Raw genomic sequence first — 23,888 nt, forward strand, 5'->3', positions numbered from 1 at the left:
CTGCTGGCTGCACCCCTGGAGTCTGGTTTTGGAGATGGGGGTGGGGGCAGTGATGTTTGCCTCGGGCTCCCTCCCAGCCCTTTAAAGTCTCAGATGCACACATGTGGATTCGCAAGGCAGAGAGCTTTATTCGGGGAGGGGCGGGGGACACGCGGCACTTCTGAGCGTGGGCCTTGCATGCAAACACATCGAGGGCTGGCGCGTCACTTCTTCCCGAAGCGCTGGGGTGCAGCCAGGCTCCAGAACTGGGAGCTCAGGCCCTCCCCAGCCCGGGGACTCAGGCGCTGCTTGCTCCACGGCCCCTGGGCGTTTCTGCCAAACCTTGGGAGAGAGAGAGCTGTCATCTGCACCGAGCCCCTGGCCCTTCTCGCTGCCCGCCCCGGTGAGCCTGTGTCCCTCTCAGCCTCACCTCTGGGGTTGGAACAGGAAGGCTGGGCTCCGGCCAGGTCTCTCCATGGCCTGGAGCAGGGTGTGCAGGAGGACCCTGGAGGGCTGGGTGTCTCGTGCTGGGCCGGGGCCACCGTCTTCTTCCTGCGGCAGAGGGGCACGGGAGAAGGAAGACGCACAGTGCCCTGGGCTCCCGAGCCAGGGGTGGGGGTGGCTTCCGGGGGCTGAGGACCTCGAGCGCAAGGCTGTGCCCAGGCAGAGGAGGATGGTGACCTGGAGCTGGGGCGTTCACTCACCGTCAAGTTCTGGTCTCCATCCAGGTCCCCTGGTCCTTCCGCCTGGCCCCAGTCGGTTAGCAGCAGCAGCAGCCCCAGCAACACGACAGCCTGTCTGGGATCCATGCCGCCCTCTGCCTCGGCACAGCCTCTCTGCCTCTTATACCTGCTGGCCCTCTGGCCCCCACCCCCTCCAGCAGCCTGGGGGGGAATGGAAGTGTGCACCGCCATTAAGAGCCACCTGGGATCCCCTCCCAGGGCCCCCCCAGGACGTCCTGCTCTCAGCCTCCCACCCCCAGCCCCTAAGCCTGGAGTTACAGACTTTATTAGATGCATAAATCCTGTCTCTAGAGCTCAAGACGCATCATTAATTGCAGACGCTTTGTCACAGCCGGGCCCTGGGGGGCCTTGTGAGAACCCCCAATCCCTCAACAGGTTGGAGAGCTTCACTCGATCACCTCCCATCTCTCCCTAACTCGTACACGAAAGCACAGAGAAACCCCTGTCAGAGGGGCTGGGTATGGTGTCCTGGAGTCCCAGGGAAAGAGAACTGGCCAGGGGAAGGGGCGGGCGTCAGGATCACACCCTGTGTGCCGCTTGGAAGGTTAAGCTGGAATCATCACTCTCACATTTGCCTGTAGGTAGAAAAGTGAGACCAGAGAAGGAGACGACGAGACAGTTTTGGAGCTCAGAGTCGGGGTGGCTTCAAACCCTGGTGGCAGGCAAGTTTGCCGCCGCTGAGCACTGCTTGGGACTGGCCTCCCACGGAGCTACCTGCGGCAGCTGGAGCACTGCTGCCATCTTGTGGCCGTTGCTCTGCACTGCCAAGTGCTTGGCCACTTTGTTTTCCAGAAGGAGCTCTTTGCAGGGGCACCTGGATGGTGAGGCAGGATGGAGGGGTCCCAAGGCCCTGACTCCGGAGCCCCAGAGGGGCAGGAGGGACACCATAGGGCTGGACTGCCCTCGGTCCCACCTCCCTGTGTCACTACAGCGTCTCCCTGGCCTGGCTCTCTGGTGTATCGGAGTAGGAAGGTGACCAGCTTCCTACTGGCTGAGCAGTTGAGATGCTCAAGTCCTGTATCGGGGAGCCTGAGTTTGATCCCCAGCCTCACTCTTTTTTTTTTTTTTTTTTTTTAATTTGACAGGTAGAGTTATAGACAGAGAGAGAGAGAAAGGTCTTCCCTCCGTTGGTTGACTCCTCAAATGGCCACTAGGCCAGCACTGCGCCGATCTGAAGCCAGGAGCCTAGTGCTTCCTCCTGGTCTCCCATGCGGGTGCAGGGCCCAAGCACTTGGACCATCCTCCACTGCCTTTCCGGGCCACAGCAGAGAGCTGGACTGGAAGAGGAGCAACTGGGACTGGAACCCGGCACCGCAGGCAGAGGGTTAACCAAGTGATCCACTGCGCGCTGGCCCATCAGCCTCACTCCTAATTCCGGCTTCCTGCTAGTGTGCAACCTGGGAGGCAGCAGGTGGTGGCTCAAGTACTTGGGTCCCTGCCACCCACGTGGGGGACCCGGGTTGAGTTTCTGGCTTCTGGCTTTGGCCTGGCCCAGCACTAGCCATTGCAGGCATTTGGGGAGGGAGGGAACTAGTAGATGGAAACTGGGTCTGTGTGTTTCTGCCTCTCAAGTAAACAAAGTAAATAATACCATAAAGCAGTCCTGCTTGGGAAGCATGAGAACTGCCACTCAGGGTTGTGGTGCAGCTTCCTTCTAACCCGAGCATCCTCCCGAGCCCCGCACCAGTGAGGTTCCCTGGTCTGCACAGGAAGCCTTTGGCTGAGCCGTGGACAGGCTGGCTCTACCTCTGTGCACTTCAGCTGCTTGTCCTGAAACGCGGGGAGGTTAAATAAAAGGAGCTACTCGCCAGGGTGCGCGTCATGAGGCAACTTCTGTGATCCGCTCAGCATTGGATGTGGCTGATGCATCCTCAAAGCGTTAGCTGCGCGCCAGCGCCTGGAACTCACCAGCTCCTGCAGGTGCACGCTAGTGCGGGGACGCCCGCCGCCTCCTGTGGCTCCGGCCAGGGCGCTTGCTCTTTGAGGGCTTTCCTCTCACGTTTGAATCCACTCCACTGTCTTCCTCGCTCAATGGCAGATGCCCCTCTCTTGAAAGCAAGGCATCTAGGAACCAACTTAGACTTCAGAGGTGGAGATTGGAGGTTTCGATCTGGATGTTCCAGATCCTGTGTTTCTGCCACGGCAGAAAGCCAGGCCGCACCTTGTGTGGGCTCTGTCCCATGTGGTCCCAATCCTGACAGGCAGGTGTCACCATCCTAACTTGTGGTTATGCACCCAGTCTGTGGGAGACAGCACAGCCCATTGGTGGGCAGTGGCGCCCGCCTCGCACAGGGGTGAGAATGCGGGTCTGGGTCAGACGGAACCCCGTTTTAACCCTCGCTCTCGCCCTGTGACTCTGACCCTCGGTTCCTCATCAGCAAATGAGGCATCCTGGCCTCCCACGTGGCGCGGCGTGGCGTGGGCACTCGGCACTCACTCACTGCCCCAGGCTTCTCCCCAGCATTTCTCTGCCACCAGTGGTGTGTGGGGCTGGGCGAGACTGCACGCATGAAGGGGCCGGGCCAGGAGGCCCTCGGGGAGAAGCCGGACGGGCCGATTATTCCAGCTTGGCACATGCACTGTCCCACCTCCTGAACCTTGCCCTCTCAGCGTCGGCATCCGTCTCTTGGCAGCTGCCTCTGACCCTTCTCTGGAGACCCCGTGCTCCTGACAGTGACGCAGTGAGGCCACCACTGCCTTGCCCGCCCTCCAGGGGAGGCTCGCGCCACTTGTCTCCCTGACCCCAGCCACAAGCAGCTGCTCAAGCCATGTTGCTCTGAACGGGACAGCGCAGAGGCGCCTGCTGTCTCTTTTGTCAGATTCTTCAGCCTGGCTTATTGTTCTCGCTTGTGACAGGAAGCACAACGGGACACAGAGGTACAAGCGTGAGTGAGCAGCCGCCCGCCACCTGGGCCTGAGCCTCGGCGCAGGGCACAGGGCCCGCTTCGCTTGGGCACTCTGCTTGTCCTCAAGCCGCCGCCCTCACTCCCCGGCTGTGCCAGTGTGGGGAGGGGTGGGGTGCGAAAAAAGCATCGAAAGAAGCCACTGCCTACAGTCACTCTCCCAGGTTGTGCGCGCGCCTGGCCAGGCCACCCACCGATCGGGTCCCTTGCCCTCTGTCCTGCCATGTTATTTACTAAGCCATCCGCCTTCTCTAGACTGTCTTCCCTGTACAAAACAGTGGGGGCCCTTCCTGTCTGAAGAAATGCGGGCAATGGAATCCCCGCCCCCCAGAGCGACTTGTAGTGAACAACGTGACTTGTAGGAGAGAGCAGAGAAGCAGCAGGCGGAAGTGGTTCTCTCGATAGTTTAATGTTATATTTGCAGCATAAATAAGGCACAATATATGTCGGGCCAGGTTTGGGGGAGGAGGCATGGCTGGGGTAACTGCTAAGTGGCAAGGGGGAGGGAGGGCGGTCAGGGACAGACGGCGAAGCCCCTGCCGTGCCCCGTCCGTCCTGGGAGGTTGTGAGAGCCTGCTCACAGGGATCAGTCATGCTGGATGGGGTGGCGGGGGGAAGGGCGACACGATTTGTAACAAAACAGCCTGCAGCGCTGCGTCCTCCCACCTGTCAAAGCCCAGCCCGGAGACTGCAGAGGCCCAGCCCCGAGTGAGTCCTTGGGGAGATGGAGAGGTCTTGCTACATGTCAAAAATACATAGCTGAACAGAGACACAGCCCTAGATACACGCTGCCGCTCTGCAGGCCCTACGTCGGGTGTGGCAGCCTCCGCTCCTGGGGCTCCTCCCTGCCTGCAAGGTGTGTGGGGGACCCCAGGGGCCGCCAGCGAGCCGGCCGGGCCTGAGGACTCAGGGGACGTGCAGTGACCAGTCTGCGAGGGGAGACGGGACGCCTCCGGGCCAGATGCAGGCACAGCTTCTAGGGAAACCCAGAAGAAAGACAAACCTAAATGCTGAGACGAGGGCTGTGGTACCGGCGGGGCGGCTGCAATGAGCGTGGAGGAAGGGACTGTAGGAAATGGAGAACGCTTTAGTGACACCGCGGAGGATGGTGCTTCAGGGTCCTCGGTGCCCTACACGGAGTCCCCAGCGCGCCCTGGAGGCGGCGTGTCTCGCACTTTAGTGTGTACTGGAGTCGGCTGCAGTGCCCGCATCGGAACCAGTTTCCCCTCCGCAGGTCCGAGACGGGCCCAGGAATGTGCACCTGGAGCACGTGCCAGGTGCGTGATGCTGCTGCTGGCCCTGGAGTGTGTCCTGAGGATCGCTGCCCTCAGGTACAGTCCATACAACCGGTGCTCACGGCTGCCTACGGCCAGCACGCGGCTCACCAGCGCTGGTGCTCCGAGTTCCTCATTACAAAACTAGATTGAGCCCTCATGGCGACAATACAAACTGCACCCACAGTGGACTTAAGCTGCCCCAACCTGCCCCATTCTCCCCAGCCTCTGCTCATTCCAGGGTAGGATCTGACCTCAGAGAGGGACAACGTCACCGGGGCAGGGCTTGGTCAGCAGCTACCTGCACCCACCCCTAATCACCCTGAGTGCCTGGGTGCGAGCAGTAACGTGGAGAAACAAGTTCATCATTATGAGAGGGATGCTGAGGGCTATGGGAGGCTGTAGTGCAATGGGGGGTCCCCTAATCTGCCCTGGGCCCCTCACCTGTCTGGCTCCCTACATGCCTTGACTCCCCCCACCCTCCAATGTAAGTTAGAGCAAGCAGATAAAGCATGTCAACACAGGCCTGTGTGATATCGTTAGGAGGACTGGAATCTAAACAGACTGGTTACGAAATGAAAAAACAAAAGAAATAATATCTTTCTTTTCTCTGTATGCAAAGTACAGTATTAATGGAAAAAAATGACTTGTGCATGGGAAGAAGTTTCAAGAGAAGGCAGACTTCTGCTGGGCAGCGCTGTCTCGGGCTAGCACCTTTAAGGGGCCTCTCCGGGTGGAGCAGGGGGCCTCAGAGGCCACAGGAAGAATTTTTGGTGCCCGCCTGGCGCCTCAGGCTGCAGACGGCGCACAGCTAGGGCAGCAGTCCACCCACCAGGGTGGGCGGTAGCGAGGGCCCCAAGAACAGAGCCCAAGCTACAAGAGGAGCAAGGTGAGGGGCGGCTAGCCCAACTCCCCTGGGAGTTACAGCCACAGCTGGCTGGCCGGGAGCGCAGCTGAAGGGAGCCAGGGCTGGGGTGTCCAGTCAGCAGGGGACGGCGTAGAGCAGGCACGCCCTGTCAGTCCTCCTCCGAGCAGAGCCCGGCTGTGGCGCCCCCCTCCACGCCATGTGCTCACTTGGAACGGTGCTGAGGACTCTGCACGCTCAGCTCCTCTCTGGAAGGGCCTCCCATGGGCCCCTAGGAGGACAGGGTCCTCAGGACAGGGCTGGCGGCAGGAGCAAGGGACGGGAGGGCCCCCTCGCCTGTGAGAAAAGCTCTAGGCTGAGCTGTGGCGCGCCCGGAGAGCTGCCGGGCCCTGTCCCCTCTGCCTTGCAGTTTGCGCTGCTTCATGACTACGGTTCTGGCAGTGCCCCTCATTCAGGTGCCTGAAATAATCTCCCTTCCCACGGGTGAAAGTGAAATCAGGGCTCAAGAGGGTCAGACCCTGGCGCTCAGACACGAAACAGCCTCTGAGCGAGTCTGCTGTCGCACGCGGGGCTGACTCGCGGAGACTGTGTGCCGGGACGAGCGGACTCGGAACTTCAGAAACACCTGACTGATGGGGGAAGAAAAACAGTCCAGGGCCTAGGGAGGCTCCTTAGGAGCCATAAACTCAGTCAAGCTTCCGGGCAAGGCTGCGAGTGGGAAATCGAGACAGTAAAACATGAAGCAAGACTGCAGCCGAGAAAACCCCAGGGAGCGGCTGTCTGAGGGAGCCCTGAGCAAGGCGTAGCTGTGGGGTTTTAAAGGCAAGCGCAGTCCCTGGAGGTGGTGGCCTACGCCCTGACCATCTGCCGCGGCATTTGCCCTGCTGGCTCCCTCAGGGCTGCTCCTGCAGGGTCCCCCGGGGTGGAGGATGAGGAAACCACCAGGTGTGGCTTGTGCTGCGGCAGCGCTGAAAGCAAATGCCGCGGAGGCCGGCACCTGTGGGCGGGCCTGCCGAGTCTTCACTGCCAGCCAGGGAGCTTGCGCCAGGCGCGCCCTCTCCTTCCCTCATGGCAGCCACTTTTGGACAGACAAGACAAGAAAGGAGGCCGGCTGTTCTGCATGCATGTTGAACACGGAGGCAGGAGACGGGAGGAAAGGACACCCTTGGCCTGGGCAGACGGCGGAAGGTGGCTCTGGGACAACTGGAAGGCCTTGGCGCTGCAGGGCTGCTGAAGCTGACCCAGCTACCCACAGGCCACTGGCTCGGGACCGCTCCTGACGGCCACGGTGCGAACTGCATGGCACAGAGCCCGAGGGGGATGCGCGGCCCCCATGAAGTGGGAAGAGAGGGGTGAGCCGGTCCCCGTGCCACACAGCTCTTCCGAGGGGCAGTGCCTGTGGGCCAGGCCCTGGCTCCTCTGCTGAGGCCTGCACAGCGCCTTCCTCTCCTTTCCTCTGTCTAATCTTACAGTCAAGAAAACCCACTCAGGGGCTGGTGCTGTGGCACAGCCACTTAAGCTGCCACCTGCAACGCCAGCATCCCGTATCAGAACACCAGGTCAGCTCCTGGCTGCTCCGCCTCCAGTCCATCTCCCTGCTAACATGCCTGGGAAGGCAGTGGAAGACGGCCTGGGTACTTGGGCTCCTGTTGCCCACGTGGGAGACATGGATAGAGCTCCTGGCTCCTGGCTTTGGTCTGGTCCAGCCCTGGCTGTTGCAGCCATCTGGGGAGTGAACCAGCAAATGGAAGATCTCTGTTTCTCTACCTTTCAAATAAATAAAAACACATCTTTCAGAAAAAAGAAAACCCACTTAGGACCTTGTCTATCATGCTTGGGGGTCCTGGGCTTCTATCATGGAGAAGCACTGGGTCTGGGCGCAGAGCGTAGAAGCGAGTGGAAGATGCTGTGCAGGATCAGGGAGACCCAGAGGCTGGGCTAGGACCCTGGTGAGACAGAAGTGAGCAAGTGAGCAGTTCCGGGAGGCGACGGGCGCCCCTCCTCCCAAGAGACAGATGTGTGAGCCTGAGAGGGGGACGAGCAGGGGAGCACCAGAGTCCCCTATGGGACAGCCTCTGGCAGGGCTACACACGAGCCAGTGTCACAAGGGTAGGAGAGGTGGGGTGTGAACAGGAGGCGCCCGTGTGCACGCTCTGGCCAGGGAACTCCTGCCAAACGTACAAGAACCTGACAGAAGGAGCTTTCAGCTGGCTGTTCCCGGCTGCCCTGATGATTGACGTCTGGAGGGGGAGGGAGGGAGAGGGAATCAGCCAGTCAGATCCTGGGCTCATTCCCTTGGTACTACCGAGCAGTATCTTTCCTTAAGGCCACAAGATGAGGTTGCCAAGGTTTCGTGGGGGAGGTGGTCTTCTGACTCCATCACTAGCCTCGGTCAAGTCAAGAGACAAAATGAGGTACCCAAATAGCTCTGGAAATCGATGAGAAAGGACTAGAACTGTCGGGGTTCTGCTGCTTTCTGCTCTCCCTTCGGTGGCAGGTAGGGAGGAAGAGCTGGAACAGACGCGGTCTGACGCTCTCCACAGGGGAACGTTCTAGCCGAGTGGAGGAAGTGGGGAAGGGGTAAACAGGCAGCTGCCGGGGGACAAAGCCCTGAGTCTAGGGGTGGCTGGGGCTGGGTCAGCGGGGGACTGCCGTCAGATCCAGCCTCCCTCTATCTAGCAGGAACAAGCTGACAGTCATGGCTTAGTGAGAAGAAAGGGAACTGAGAAAAACCCCACACCTAGAACTGTAAGGGTTAGTGTTCAAAGAGACAGGTACACGTGCACGGAGCAGGGGCCATTGTTCGACCATCTGGAGGGGCCTTTGGCTGTGGGTGCATCAGAAACCCCGCCCTGGGGGTTGATCTGTGTGGCTCTGGGGCTGGGAGGCCCCTAGTACAGGTGTCAAACATACATGACCATGCGGCTGAAGAGGAAAGCCCCACCTCTGTCCATACTCACAACACACAATCTTTCCCCCACGTGGCCATGTCCAAGGCAGATGGAGGCGGTAAGATGACATCTCTCGTGGCTCTTGGGCGGGCAAGCTCTGGCTGAGGACCTGTCCACCGGGGGGCATCATCTGCCCGCAGACTGGGACTGTGGGGTCATGATCACATGCGGCTGCAGCGGCAGGCCCAGTTCTGTCCTTTGGCTGGCCATCTGGGTGAGGACTGAGGTGGCCACGGCTTCGGCTGCAGAGCGGACACTGAGGCCATTGCTAGGGGCTGTTGCTGAGCTGTGCTGAATGACAGGGGCTGGAGAACCCGTTGGCTCTGAGCTTTCCTTGGGGCTTTCTGCCGGGAAGGAGCAGAGAGCAAGCGGTTAGAGAGCATTGTGGGCAAGAGGCAGGACTGTCTGCTGCCATCATTCTAAGGAGCCTGCAGGAAACTCATCTTTTTTTGGGGCAAAGCTCCCTCGAGTCCTGGCTTCTAGGTCATGGATGTGTTAGGGTATGGGAAGTTGTGAGAAGGGAAGCAAGAACTGGGCCAAAATGAAGGCCATCTACCCCAGCAAAGTGACCCTTCACACCCTGAGGCCCCTGGCTGGCTCCTAGTCTGTGTGTGGCTCTCTGCCCTCTCTGGGAAGCCTCTTCCGCTCATCACATATTTAAATGAGTCTCTTTTTAGCTACCCACTCTGCTGATTTCCACTTCCTGGCCAAGGCTCAGTTAACACATGAGACCACAAAGAAGGTTGCTGGCTCTTATCGATGACTTCAAACACTTCCCCTGAGCGCCACGCCACCAACAGTGAACTAAGCTCTAAGCTGCAAGCAAAGGCGACTCCACGTGTGTTACTAAACATCACCCAGCGCCCACTGGTGCCGAAACGGTCACGTGTGGAGGCCGGGAAACTTCCGGCAGCTGATTCTATTTTGACCTCCTGGTGAGTGCCTAAGGCTCCTTCAGGATTCAGACATCGCCCCCCGGACCGATGTCCTCGCCTTACTCGGGGGATTAACTGTCCCACCCTCTGCTTTCAGAGCACCTGTTCATTTATGCGGCAAACATTTACCGAGCACCACCCACGTGCCAGGCTCTGGAAAGCCCATCTTCAGGAAGCGGCCAGTGCAGGGGCTCCTAGACTACGGTATCTTTGCTGACCTCATTCACTGCGAGTCTCTCCAAGTGGACACTGTTCCTTCTTGTCAGTGTCAAGTACCTACGAGAATGTCTACAGTGTACAGCCCCTCTCTGCGGTAATGAGGAAGTGGTCTAATGGACTGGCTGCGCGTCAGAGTCCTCGCAGAACACTGCTGGGCCCGGACTGCCTGCCGACGGGCGCTCTGTCCCCGCAGCCCGTGAGCAGGAGCTGCGCAGCCGACCACTACCACACTGTCTCATCTGGGCCGACAGGCCACGGCACGCAGCTGCTTTGCCTTCCCAGTCTCTTCTGGGTTCCTTCTCCTCTCTTTAGCCTCTAAAAGTTGAATGCTCAGTCCTGGGATGCCTTCTCTATTTCTAGCTCTGCCACTCCCTAGGGGACTTCATCCAGTCCCACAGTTTAAAAATGAACTCTGTGGGGCTGGCACTGTGCTATAGAAAGTTAAAGCCCTGACCTGCAGCGTTGGCATCCCATATAGGCATGGCCTTGAGTCCTGGCTACTCCTCTTCTGATCCAGCTCTCTGCTATGGCCTAGGAAAGCTTCGAAGGATGGCCCAAGTGCTTGGGTCCCTGCACCATGTGGGAGACCTGGAAGAAGCTCCTGACTCCTGGCCTTGGATCAGCTCAGCCCCAGCTGTTGCAGCCATTTTGGGGGTGAACCAGTGATAGAAGACCTCTCTGTCTCGACCTCTCTCTGTGGCTCTTTTAAATAAATAAAATAAAATAAACTTTTTTAAAAAAAGAAACCCATGGTGCTGATTCCTAGCCCTTCTTCTGATCTGTGCACCCACATGAACAAATGCCTGCCCAACAACACGTGCACCTGCAAGTGTAACACGCTTCCTAAAGGAAGCCGGTCCAAAACGAGTCCCTGGTCCACTTCCCAGCCAGCTCTGCCCACACTTGCCCTTATCTCAGTTAATGACCATGCCCTTCCTGCAGCTGCCCAGGCCAAAGCTTGGGTGCAGTTAAAGATTCTTTTTCTCATTTGAACAGGGTTGCCTATCACCACACCCCATCACTCTGACTTCAAAATGTGTCCTGAATCCAACCCTTATCACCACATCCACTGCCACCAGCCTGGTCCAAGGCTCTGTCATGTCTTATCTGTAAGATTTCAGTGGCCTCCTGTGCACTGTCTGCTTCTGCCCCTGCACTGTGCTGTCCCTAACAGAGGATTCTGCTCCAAGAGGAGATCAGTGGTGTCAGGCTGTGTCCCCCATGCCCCTCCCTGTGACGGAGCAGCCCCTAAGAGAAGCGCTCCCATTCCCTCCCGGCCTCATCACCAACTCTCCCCCACCCCCAGAGTGTGCCAGGCGCACGCCCACCCTGGTCTCTGGTTTGCAGTGTCTCCTGCCCACAGTACAAATGTGTGGCTGGCTCTCTCACTTCCCTTGGGGCTTTATTCAAAAGGCACCTCATCTAAAATTTCAATCCCGTTGCCAACATTTCATATTACCCTTCCCTGTTTCATTTTTTTCCTCCCAGCATTTACTGTAATCTAACACACCATATTTTATCTATTTATTTTATTTATTGTCTGTCTCACCTACTAAAATATAAGCTCCTCAAGGGCAGGAATTTAATCTCATATATTTGGTTCCCTATTACATCCCCAACATGTAAAATAGTGCCCGGCAGAGGCCAGGCACTCGATCAATATCTGCTTAATGAATGAATGTACCCTGAAGTACATATTAAAATTTAAATAGAGAGGTTTAAAACTGGTGATGTGGTTACTCTTTTTCTATGGGAACACATCTCTGAAATGATAAAGTCAGTTAGTGAAAATATAATTCAATATAACAAAATTTGATAGTCAACATTTCTATGAATTTATTTAATTTGCAAAGGAAAATTGGCACTTATTAGCTTTTACTATCCATAAGCAAATTATTCACAGTAACTTTAATTTCAGAACGCAGCTTGTCCTGAGCACAACTCTGTGCCATTTCTTTCTAGCCCTATTTTATTGTGCTCATAGATTATAAACTGAAATCAACATCAGCCTATCATTAGAAAGATAAAACGTACCCCAGCCAGGGCAGCCATTTAGTGTAGAGGATAAGATGCCTGCATCCCCCGTGGAAATGTGGAATTCCACACGCGCCTCCAGCTCCTGCCATTACAGACCTGGGAGGCAGTGATGCTCAGGTCATTGGGTTCCTCCCACCAGCGTGGGAGACCTGGATTGAGCGTCGGGCTCCGGGCTTAGGCCTGGCCCAGTGCTGAATACTGCAGCCATGTGAGGGAGTGAGCTGATGGACAGGAGCTCTGTCTACTTTCTCTTTGCTTCTTAAGTGAATAAATAAAATTTAAAAACATATAAATATACTCTAAAATCCCAAGGCAATAGCTTCTGTTTATATCTTTTCTAGGCCAAGACACTGAATCTAAATCTCGGCTCTACCACTTTCCAGCTGTGTAACTTCAGTGACCGAATCTGAGTGTAGTTTTCTCACAAAGAACAGGAAGTAACGCCTATCTCATGAGAGAGAGCAAGCTGGGGAGATGTAGAGTACCTAACACAAAACAGGCACCCGACAAATCATCAGATTCCACCAATGTTTTAAAACAGCACCCTGTGGTGCTTAGTCCAAAGAGGTCTATGGATGCCTCATTCTAGTAGCAGATCTGAGGGTGGATGGTGTCTTTTGCAATCCCTGGGGAAGAGACTGCAACTCTAACAGTTAAGCGATTTTTCTCCCTGGCTTAATGCTGTCACCCGCAACTATGATAGATAATTAAGATAACTCTATGGTGTTGTCAATTTTTTTTTTTTTTTATAACTGGTTGTTCCACAAGGGCTACTCACACATCGGCCTGACAAGTCCCAGAACTCATTCAGGTTGGGACTATGACATCGCAAACAGCTGAGACACTCGCTCGGTCCACGCAGATTACTGCTTGGGCTGTGAGCCGCTCACCTAGATAGCCTTGAGTCTTCTTCTGTAGTGCAGTGACAGGGCAGTCTTTGTGGGCCAACAGCAGCTGTTTCAACTGAGCCACCTCGTTGCGTAGTAATGTGACTTCATTCTGAGGAAGGGGGGAAGAACAGAGCATCAAGAAAATTCACCCTCCATTCCTGGATCCCTGGTGGCTGTCCCCAAAGTAGGGACAGGACGCTCCCCTGATTGTCTTCCCTGAAGTGAGACAAGATGGCCGAGTCAGTAGCTATCCCAGGATTATTATGGTCATGAATTCAGTGATGGGGGAGTTGCTCACGGTGAAGAGCAGGGATTTATGAGAAACAGGATCTGGGAAAAATATGATTCTACCAAAAGTAATGATGGATATACGCTTTGACTAAGAAAAGCCTACTTCTAGGAATCTGCTTAATAGATCTACCCAAGTGCACTCAATGTTCATGGCAGCACTGCTGTTCTAGTAAAAAATCAGAATAACATCAATATCTGTACCTTCTAATTATACTATAGAATGACTACTGTACAGCTATTAAAAGGAATGAGGCTGATCCCCATGTCCACGATTAGTCTTCAAGAGACACTGCTAGGGCCCAGCACTGTGGTACAGTGGGTGAAGCTGATGCCTATGATGCTGGCATCTCATGCAAGTTCTGGTTCCGGTCCCGGCTGCTCCACTTCTGATCCAGTTCCTTGCTAAAGCACCTGGGAAAGCAGCAGAAGATGGCCCAAGAGACTGGGAGACTGGATGGAGTGCCTAACTTGCTCTAGCCCAATCCTGGCCATTGGGACCATTTGGGGAGTGAACTAGCAGATGGAAGATCACTCTTTCTCTCTCTGCATTTCCCTCTCTCTATAACTCTGCCTTTTTTGTTTGTTTAAAGATTTATTTACTTATTTGAAAGGCAGAGACTTACACAGAGGCAGAGGCAGAGAGAGAGAGAAGTATTCCATCTGCTGGTTCACTCCGCATTTGGCCACAACAGCTGGAGCTGGGCCAATCTGAAGCCAGGAGCTAGAAGTTTCCTCCAGGTTTCCCCCATGAGTGCAGGGGCCCAAAGACTTGGACCATCCTCTGCTGCTTTCCCAGGCCACAGCAGAGAGCTGGATCAGAAGTGGAGTGGCCGGGACTTGAATTGGCACCCATATGGGATGCTGGCACCGCAGGCGGCAGCCTGCCTGCTACTTCACAGCACTGGACCCTATAAAAGCAGAGTCCTTTTTTCTGCCATTCTCTTCCTGGAAGCTAGATTTGGTGTATGCCTCTCAGACTATTCATATTTCAGAAAATTTTTTTAAAGATTTACGGGGACCAGTGCTGTAGGTGGGTAATTCTGCTTCTCAAATAAATAAAATAAATCTTTTTAAAAAATTTTTAAAATTTATTTGACAGGTAGAGTTATAGACAGTGAGAGAGAGACACAGAGAGAAAAGTCTTCCTTCTGTTGGTTCACTCCCCATATGGCCGCTACAGCTGGTGCTGCACTGATCCAAAGCCAGGAGCCAAGTGCCTCCTCCTGGTCTCCCATGTGGGTGCAGGCGCCCAAGCACTTGGGCCATCCTCCACTGCCTTCTCGGGCCACAGCAAAGAGCTGGACTGGAAGAGGAGCAACCGGGACTAGAACCTGGCACCCATATGGGATGCCAGTGCCACAGGTGGAGGATTAACCAAGTGAGCCAAGGCGCTGGGCTCCATAAATCTTTAAAAAATGATTTTTTTATTTATTTGAAAGACAAAATTACAGAGGCAGAGAGAGAGAGAGAGAGAGAGAGAGAGAGAGAGAGAGAGAAAGGGGTCCTCCATCTGGTGCTTCACTCCCCAGATGGCCACAATGGCCAAAACTGGGCTGATCTGAATCCAAGACCTGGAGCTTCTTACAGGTCTCCTACGTGGGTGTAGGGGGCCAAGGACTTGGGCATCTTCTACTGCTTTCCCAGGCCACAGCAGAGAGCTGGATCAGAAGAGGTACAGCCAGGACTTGAACTGGCGCCCATATGGGATGCTGGCACTGCAGGCGGCGGCTTTACCCGCTACAGCACTGGCCCAGTAAATCTTTTAAAAAAAGAAACAGACACATAGCCTCTCCGACTCCTACATAAAAACTATAAATGAAAAAAAAAATTCAGAAATACAAATAGTCTGAGAACATGCACCAAATCTATCTTCCAGGAAGAGAAAGACAGAAAAAAGGACTCTGCTTTTATTCTGTACATTTCTGCAGGTACACATGTATATACTTAGATATGTATGTAAAACAGACATGTATTCATTAGTTATCTTTGCAATTAAATATTTTAATGAATAATCAGAAGGAAAAGTATTTAAGAGAATGTCTGGACTAAAATTGCACTATTTGTGCTCATGGAGGTTTTTTGCCTCTTTCTTTCATTAGGTTGCATTTTCTGAGGTCAAATGTTTTCCTCTGAGTAACCACGGACCCCAACCAGATTCCACTGATGATTTTAGGAGCACCCTACTACTTAAAGGAGCACCCTGGGTACTGAGCCATGTACGGACGACTCATGCTAGGGGCAGAGATTTCCACTCTGACAGCTGAGATTCTCTACATCTCTCTGGCTTGACTCCGGGAGCTATTCTCATGACAGAATTATCGCCTCTTGCACGCACTGTCCCACTTGTCCTTCTCGGGCTCGGCGATCACAGCGGTCACCCGGGACCCACTCACACTCAGCTGAATGTTCTGGGAAGTGAGCTCCTCCGCCTTCTTCTCCAGGGAGGACACCCACAGCTTGCGCTTCTGGCGGCAGCGGGAGGCTGCGGCCCGGTTGCGTTCCAGAAAGCGCTGCCGCCGCTCATCTGGGTCTTCATCAACCGTGCGCCGCCGTCGGCCTCCGGTACTAGGCGTGGGCTGGGCTGGTGAGACCTGTAGCCCAGAAAGGAAGACGAGTTACTTGATGGGAACATTAATCTTCTCCACATCAAACCCGACATCAGGCAGCTGAGTACCGCTAGGAGAAGATACGGGGAAGAGGTGTGCGTCTGTGGTAACCAGCACTGCTTCCTGTGGCTTCTCTTTGGAAGCGGTCCCTTGCTCTGCCCTCGGTTCCCTGCAGCCTTTTCACTCCCATATTACTCCCAAACCACAGCTCAGGTCTGGGACAGACAAAATGAACCTAGGGTCACTTTCTGCTTCTATCGGCAGGGAAACCAGAATCAGGAGGAGTCGGGGAGCTTACGCGAAACAGAAACAAAATAGTTTGAGAGTCACTGAGAGAAGCGATGTGTGCAATGACGTGCTGTCACAGCTTTCAGCAAATGTTCCTATTCATTTCACTAGAGTGAGGCACAGGCTGCTACGGGCAGATACAGATTAGCATATTCTTTTTATTTACAATCAGTTATTAATCATCTTCAGCAGCCCTCCCAGCCTTTGTTTGCTTCATTATAAAAAGAGAAAAAAAATGGGGCTAGCGTTGTGGCGTAGCAGGCTAAGGCACTGCCTGTGACACCAGCATCCTATGTGGGCACAGGTTTGAGCCCCAGCTGCTCTACTTCCAATCCATCGCCCTGCTAATGTGCCTGGGAAAGCAGCAGAGAACGGCCCAAGTGCTTGGGCCCCGCAGATATGTAAGAGACCTGCATGAAGCTCCTGGCTCCTGTCTTCAGACAAACCCAGCTCCAGCCACTGCAGCCATTTGGGGAGTGAACCAGTGACGCAATATTTCTCTCTCTCTCTCTCCCCCCCTCTCTTTCTCTGTCTCTACCTCTCTGTAACTCCAACTTTCAAATAAACAGAGAGAAAGAAAAAATGTCAGTCAGACTGGTGATATAGGATTGTCTTCAGGCTGAAGTCCCCAGTCACTAGTGGCCTTTTGGATCACCCTCCCTTTCTGCCAGCTGGTATCCATTTAGTGGAGGCAGACCAATTTTATAAGAGTGGCCAAAATTAAACGAAATGCAGACAGGTCAACCATCTGCAGGAAAGAAACTACATAGTATAAAATTAAGTCAAGGAGACATTTTTTGTATTTGTTCTATTAGGGAGATCTATATTAGTATCTACCAGACAGCAGAGCTCATGTCAGTTCCATGAAAATAAGCATGAGTTTATTTAAAAAAAAAAAAAAGCCTTATACTCCACTCCAGATCCTATGGTATTATATTCTCCACTAATATAGACGATGAAAGGATGATTTAGTATCCTAATATTATATCTCCCAAAAGAGAAAGAAAAAGGAGAGGAAATTTTAAAATTGAATTGAATGAACTAGAGGCCCTGGGTACTAAGGGAAGACACTTCCTTCCACAAATGCACAGTAAGTGCTGAGAATTCCAGCTGCCTCTCTGAATCCTCTAGGACGAGGATGGAGAACGGAGGCGGCAGGTGCCTGTCCTCCACAGGCAGTTATGAGAGAATGGGAGCATGGGAGGGAAGGGAGTCCGTGGCTGTTGAAGAGGAAGCTGCGTCCTTTCCCCCGAGGGAGAAGGCAGCACAACCTGGGCAGGGCGCTTCACCACCTCCAGGACTGCCTTCCGTGGGGGCTGCAGGACAGGGAGCAGGCTCGGCTTCCAACAAGAAGCCTCAAGTGAAAGCCTGTGTCGTTGGCCAAGCTTTAAGGTAGCATATGGCAATGAAATGTTTAGACATGTGGTGGAGACGGATGAAGCAGGTGGTGACATCAGGATAAGAGAGGCTGGGCAAAGAATCTAACTCGGGAAACCAATCTCAGGTCGCTGTCACCTGTCCAGTGCAGACAATATGAAAACTAAAGACTAGTTTGTTTCCAGAGAATCTTGTTAAAAGTGAGATTTCCTTGAGAACAGAATTGGGCAACTAAAAGGGACCCCTCTTGCTTTTATAGCATTTTAATTTATCTGTGATAAAAAGGGACTGCATTGGTAATGGAGAAGGTATTTTTTGGGTGTGCTTTTTTTTTCTTCAAGGTTTATTTATTTATTTGAAAGTCAGAGAGAGAGGGAGAGACAGAGCGAGAGACATCTTCCATTTGCTGGTTCACTCCCCAGATGGCTACAGTGGCCAGGGCTGAGCCAGGCCGAAGCCAGAAGCCAGGAGCCAGGAGCTTTACCCGGGTCTCCTACATGGGTGGTGGAGTCCTAACACATGGGCCATCTTCTGCTGCTTTTCCCAGGTCATTAGCAGAGAGCTGGATTGGAAGCGGAGAAGTTGGGACACAAACCAGTGCTATCTGCTACGCCACAACACCAAGCTTTTTTTTTTTTTTAACTGAGCCATCTTAATGCCATAATATCACATTATATTAATAAACAGTTATTATCTGGTTTTGTTGTAAGTTGAATCAGGTAAGGTTTTTTTGGGTAAGATTTCATGGACTGGAAAGAGACCGGAGGGAGCCTTCTTTGTTTAGCAGACAATATGGCCTGAAGCAAAGTTCTGTCACATTCTAGAGGATTCTGCAGATATATTAAACCATCATTCACACATGGAAAAAACAAAACTGAGACCTCCCTGCAGGAGTTCTACATTATTCAGTCTGTTTGCACGGGAGTCTGACACAAGGGCAGATAAAGACTGCGCGCTCTGCTCCAGCCAAACTGTCAACAGGAGCCGCAGGAGATGCCCAGGAGCTGCAACCCATGCTCTGACCTACGAGGAGCACAGCTGGTGACGCGGCCGGCCCCCCAGCCAAGGGCCCCACTGACCTGTGGCTGGGCAGGGGACGGGGCATCAGGGTGCTGGATGAGGATCTGGCTCTGCTCTGGACGGGCTGTCACCATGGTGCTGGCAGTGCTCACCACCATTCCGCAGCCACCATTGATGGAGGACACCTGGTGGGTTAGGGAGGCTTTTAGCCTCTGCATGAAAAGATAAGAAAAAAATCATTTGTTAAGGGTGAGGTTCTATCAAGGAGGAGACGGGTGGGCTCAGACTTTATTACTGACCTTACACATAGCTAAGATTTCCATTCCAATTTTCCCTTAACAGAGGGATTAAAAGAAAACGTCAGGGGGAGAGAATCATGCACCTGGATGCCTAAAATGTCTGCTCTGCTCCCTGGCTGTCACCCTGGGCCCAGCTGGGGGGCGGGGGCTGCTGAAGCCTAGAGTCCAGATGACAGCCCTCTCCTGGAACGCGGCCAGCTGCTGGCTACACAGCTATTCACCTCTTGGCCAGCTCCCCTGCCCACTCACCCACCCTCCATCTGTCAGCTTGGAACTAAAATGGCAAGTGTTCCATTCCAAACAATCTGTGCTGCCTCTTTTCACTGCCACAGTCTACATGCCAGGATCTGAAGGTGGGGAGAGGAGACGGGAGTCATGAATCAGGGCCTTTTCTTTTCCAGACCAACAGCCCCAGAAGCTTCCTGAGCTCAGCTCACTTGAGACAACTCAGCTGACACTGCTTCTTTCAGGGAGGGAAACATCACGCAGGCTGGGAGGCACTCACCATCTTGGCTTCCGATGGCATAGGGTGGCCAGAGGGAGAAATGGAACCACTGCTGGTAACTGGTGGGCCAGGGATACCAGGAATGTTGGGCACCATGGACACAGGTCTGGCCAGCTGGATCAAGAGAAGGTTGGAAAACCCAGAAGGGGACATAATACTATTGGTGGGCAACAGTTTTCCTAAAATGAAGTGCTTTTGAACTTGGCATGTCAGGGTCTGTTTTGTGCAACCTGCCTGTAGGGCATGCAGGGACAGCTTGGGAAACACCTTCCCCCACGGAGCACCACAGGGTAGGGAGTCCGATCCTTCAGTGCTGGGACAATGTCTGTGCAAAAGGCTGGGGCTGTACCTTGAGGACAGTGGTAGGCAATTTAGGAGGTACTATGTGCCAAGCGAAATGAACCAATCAGCAGGCTGGCCAAATCAATTCCTAGACAGGAGCCAATTGTCCAGATGAGTCTTTGTCTAGTGTTCCACAGAGCTGGACTGGCAGAGGTTAGTGGAGTCTGGGCAGGCTGCCACGCTCGGCTAATACAGAGCAGAGCTTGCATTTCCCTGGGGCTCGTGTGCGCTTTCGGCCATTCAGGTGGAAGGGAGGGACTAGCGTGTCGGTAGGGCTGGCTGCCCCGACTGCACAGCTCACCGATATGACAGAAGGCATCTGCACCGGAGGCCCTGGCAGCACTGGCATGGTCTGTCCATTAGCAAGGTGCATGACGAGGGGGAGGGAGCCCGTGGGAGACCTGGAGAACACACGAAGTGAAACACTCACTGTACAGACCTTTGGCCTATAGATGCTGCTCCTATAATTACAGCACATTGTTCAGTCTTGTCTAGCTAGGGAAGGCAGAGGGCACCACTTGATATCCTCATGAATGCGGGAAAAGCAAAGGATGCCACTTAAGTTACCTTACAGATGGAGAGCGAAACAGTGAAATCTTTACACCTTGCCCATTAAGCAGCTCAGATGGTGGGAACTAATCCTAAGTATTAATGGTTTAGAACAACTAAACAGACACCTCTACCACTGCCATGCATAAACTCTGCTGACCACAGCTGTCATTTTGCAAAGCTGACTTAGGACATACAATGCTCCCATTTTCTTCTGTACCTTCCCATGCTTTGCTCTACCCTGTCCAAAAAAGAGGCTGTCCTTTTTAAATTTTCCTAGTGGGTCCAGAGATAAATAAGCTCCAAGAAGCTGAAACCTGACAACAATTCCTCGACCATAGGTATCTGGGGAGAACATTTCAAGTCATCCCATCAGGAAATGTGACGGGTCAGGCCAGGAGTGAAGACACACAGAGGAAATCAGACGCAGCAAAGACCATGAACGCTAACAGACTGAAGGAGACACTGGATTAAAGAAGGCCCCTCACTCCGTGGTGCCCAGTAAACCTCTAAGAGAGCAAGGCCAAGAACTAATTACACTTCCCTGCATGGCCTCTACTATTGTGATGAGCTTCCTAGAGTTGTAAGGATTTTTCTTAGATTGAAGAAGTACTAACCCCTCAAATTAAGGAAGGATTACCCTCAAACAGATATTCGCTTATGTACTAAAAAGGTAAAAGAGATTTTGTTAATGGAGAAAAAAATTTATTTTGAGGGACAATCTCAGTGACTTGTCTTTCTTGGGTATTTAAAAACAGTCCCTGTTTTATCAAATTCTTTTACAAAATACAAAGATTCAGGCTTCGCTGTTCCTCCCTGAGCTTTACTTACCCCATTTGCCTGTTGGATGGTGGAGCCTGTGTGATGACGGAGGTTGGGGAGGGAAGGGTTGGATGAAGTGGATCATAGCCCAAGTGGAGAGGCAGGGAGCCAGGACGCACAATGGTGGGTGTGGGGGTAGAGATCACAACAGGTTTTGGGGCAACCTCCTGGGGAGAAGAGACCAACAGATCACAAAATGCTCTAAGGGCTGCTTAAAGGAAAATACATGGCTGTAAAATCCAGTACAAAGTTATGGGAAGAGCATTACAGCCACTTACACACATCATGTCCTGATTCCATCATGACCACAGACCTACACGTCACTCACCCACTGAGCAGGAATGCTGAGTTACCATCTCCTAGTCATCTCCCTTTCAGGCGATCACTATATAAGTGAGATGACAGTTCTGAAATCTTTGGGAGAAGCGGTATAATACCAAATAAATTCAGGGATTATTATAATTTTTCACAATCCACATACCCTCATTCTAAACTTGATGGCGAAATATCCTCTGACATCTAGTAGGAAAAGGCAGGCAGGTACAGTGGTGATAAGGCAACCCAGTATCTCCTATAGGCCTCTTGGAAAAGGGCTATGGGAACATGAACAATGATCATATTGTAATAAAACTGACTGCCTCTCCCTGTTAAACCGTGAGGCTCACAGTCCACCAGCGGCCAGTGCTGCCTTGAAAGCATGTACAGTCTCCAGGACTTGGTTGCGGATGAAATGGGGACGAGGTGGGCTTGTAATGTTTACAGAGGCGGTAGTTTTGAGAAATTACCAAGTCAAACTGGAGGAACTAAGATGAGGTACAGATGCTGTATCTGCAGTGGATGTTAAATTAATAACCACTGTAGAGACTGGGAGGAGGTGTGAGGTGCTCCTAGGGTTTTGATAATACATTTCTAATCTAGATGCTGCTTATGTATGCTACTAGTGAAAATTCAGAGCTGTATACTTAGAATTCATGTACTTTTCTGTATGTATACTGCAATAAATTTATAAAAAATACTTCATAGGCCGGCACCGCGGCTCACTAGGCTAATCCTCCGCCTAGTGGCACCGGCACACCGGGTTCTAGTCCCGGTTGGGGCGCCGGATTCTGTCCCGGTTGCCCCTCTTCCAGGCCAGCTCTCTGCTGTGGCCAGGGAGTGCAGTGGAGGATGGCCCAGGTGCTTGGGCCCTGCACCCCATGGGAGACCAGGAAAAGCACCTGGCTCCTGGCTCCTGCCATCGGATCAGCGTGGTACGCCGGCCGCAGCGCACCGGCCGCGGCAGCCATTGGAGGGTGAACCAATGGCAAAGGAAGACCTTTCTCTCTGTCTCTCTCTCTCACTGTCCACTCTGCCTGTCAAAAAAAAAAAATACTTCATAAAAGGTTTCCTTTAAAAATAACAATGGGCCGGCGCCGTGGCTCACTAGGCTAATCCTCCGCCTTATGGCGCCGGCATACCAGGTTCTAGTCCTGGTCGGGGTGCCGGATTCTTTCCCAGTTGCCCCTCTTCCAGGCCAGCTCTCTGCTGTGGCCAGGGAGTGCAGTGGAGGATGGCTCAAGTGCTTGGGCCCTGCATCCGCATGGGAGACCAGGAGAAGCACCTGGCTCCTGGCATCGGATCAGCGCAATGCACCGGCTGCAGCAGCCACTTGGGGGGTGAACCAACGGTAAAGGAAGACCTTTCTCTCTGCCTCTCTCTCTCACTGTCCACTCTGCCTGTCAAAAAAAAAAAAAAAAAAAATTTACGGGGCCAGCACCATGGCGTAGTGGGTTAACACCCTGGCCTGAAGCGCCGGCATCCCATATGGGCTCTGATTCCAGACCCAGCTGCTCCACTTCTGATCTACCTCTCTGGTATGGCCTGGGAAAACAGTACAAGATGGCCCAAATCCTTGGGCCCCTGCACCTGTGTGGGAAGCCTGAAAGAAGCTTCTGGCTCCTGGCTTTGGATTGGCATAGCTCTGGCCGTTGCGGCCAGTTGGGGAGTGAACCATTGGATGGAAGACCTCTTTCTCTCTCTGCCTCTACTCTCTCTGTGTAACTCTGACTTTCAAATAAATGAATAAATCTTTAAAAAAAAAATCAGAATCCTAGGAGATACTCCCTTTAAGACACTTCCCTCTGGGAAGACTTTGTTTCTAAACTGTTTATTGTCAAATTTATGAATTGTGTAATTTTTCTTACTTATCTAACTGAAGTATAACACATAAAGTGTATTAGTCTGAAGTCATTATAACAAAATTACTATTTATATATGTAAAATTAGGATGGAGACCATTTCCAGTACTCCAGAAGGTTCTCCTGTATCCCTTCCTAATCCATACCTTTTCCTCATAGGAAGTAGACACTGTTCTGAGTTTTATCATCATCAGATAGTTTTGCCTCTTCGTGAACCTCAGGTAAATGCAATCATACAGTATGTACTTTTGTCTTTTTTTTTTTAGTTTTATTTTGAAAGGCAGAGAAAGAGAGAGACAAAGAGAGATCTTCCATCTATTGGTTCACTTTCCAATGGCTGTGATAGCTGGGTCTGGGCCAAACTAAAGCTAGGAGCCTGGAACTCAGTCCAGGTCTGCCACAACCCAAGTACCAGGGACAAGAGCCATCACCTGCTGCCTCCCAGCAGCAGGGTGCGCATTCGCAGGAAGCTGGAAACCAGAGCCTGCAATATGGGATGTGGGCATCTTAAGTGCTACATGAACATCTGCTCACATATGACTTCTGTTGTGTTTAATACTAGGTTAGTGAGGTTCACCCACGGTTCTCAATAACCATCACTTCACCTTAATGCCATGTAGTATTCCATTTTAGAAATAGTCCACAATTTACTCATTCTTTTGTTGATGGCCATTTGGAACGATTCCAGGTTTTTTTTTTTTTTTTTTTTTGCTATTAATGAATATAATTGCTAAGAATATTTTTATGTACTTTGAAAAATTGATTTATTTATTTGCGAAATAAATAAGAGAAAGAGGGAGAGACACAGAGAAATCT

General features: G+C 52.6%; 2 protein-coding genes across 5 annotated transcripts in view; both read right to left on the bottom strand.

The window, feature by feature from the left end:
* Window positions 1-104: 104 nt before the first annotated feature.
* Window positions 105-2,110, bottom strand: NPFF (neuropeptide FF-amide peptide precursor). 2 transcript variants are annotated; one of them, XM_089308441.1, is made up of 3 exons: window positions 661-2,110; window positions 410-577; window positions 105-321 (listed from the first exon to the last, which is right to left on the bottom strand). In XM_089308441.1, exons 1-3 carry the CDS (start codon window positions 996-998, stop codon window positions 204-206), a joined length of 624 nt encoding a protein of 207 aa, XP_089164567.1. In that variant the 5' UTR covers window positions 999-2,110; the 3' UTR covers window positions 105-203. The 2 variants fall into 2 exon arrangements, with proteins under 2 accessions (XP_089164567.1, XP_002711071.2); XM_002711025.6 differs by having other exon boundaries at window positions 410-531; window positions 684-2,015.
* A 1,905-nt stretch (window positions 2,111-4,015) lies between these two features.
* LOC100351569 (cyclic AMP-dependent transcription factor ATF-7) overlaps window positions 4,016-23,888 on the bottom strand; it is a 107,413-nt gene continuing 87,540 nt past the window's right edge. For all 3 annotated transcript variants that reach the window (XM_008256540.5, XM_008256541.5, XM_089308420.1), the window contains exons 6-12: window positions 20,905-21,062; window positions 19,826-19,925; window positions 19,183-19,296; window positions 18,438-18,590; window positions 15,481-15,678; window positions 12,797-12,905; window positions 4,016-9,059 (exon numbers count right to left, since the gene is read on the bottom strand). In XM_008256540.5, the coding sequence (XP_008254762.1) occupies window positions 8,842-9,059; window positions 12,797-12,905; window positions 15,481-15,678; window positions 18,438-18,590; window positions 19,183-19,296; window positions 19,826-19,925; window positions 20,905-21,062 (1,050 nt within the window). In that variant the 3' untranslated portion in view covers window positions 4,016-8,841. The remainder of the gene's footprint in view (window positions 9,060-12,796; window positions 12,906-15,480; window positions 15,679-18,437; window positions 18,591-19,182; window positions 19,297-19,825; window positions 19,926-20,904; window positions 21,063-23,888) is intronic.

The sequence above is a fragment of the Oryctolagus cuniculus genome, chromosome 11 (assembly GCF_051225735.1).
Source record: "Oryctolagus cuniculus isolate XC-2025 breed Fujian yellow rabbit chromosome 11, ASM5122573v1, whole genome shotgun sequence".
Classification (NCBI taxonomy): domain Eukaryota; kingdom Metazoa; phylum Chordata; class Mammalia; order Lagomorpha; family Leporidae; genus Oryctolagus; species Oryctolagus cuniculus.

Excerpts from the sequence above, each read along its gene's own strand:
- NPFF (XM_089308441.1), bottom strand. The coding sequence starts at position 998 with ATGCATCTAATAAAGTCTGTAACTCCAGGCTTAGGGGCTGGGGGTGGG. Across the intron at positions 578-660 it reads AGTGAACGCCCCAGCTCCAG|CCCAGGGCACTGTGCGTCTT; the intron begins GTCACCATCCTC and ends CTGGCTCGGGAG. Across the intron at positions 322-409 it reads TTCCTGTTCCAACCCCAGAG|GTTTGGCAGAAACGCCCAGG; the intron begins GTGAGGCTGAGA and ends CTCTCTCCCAAG.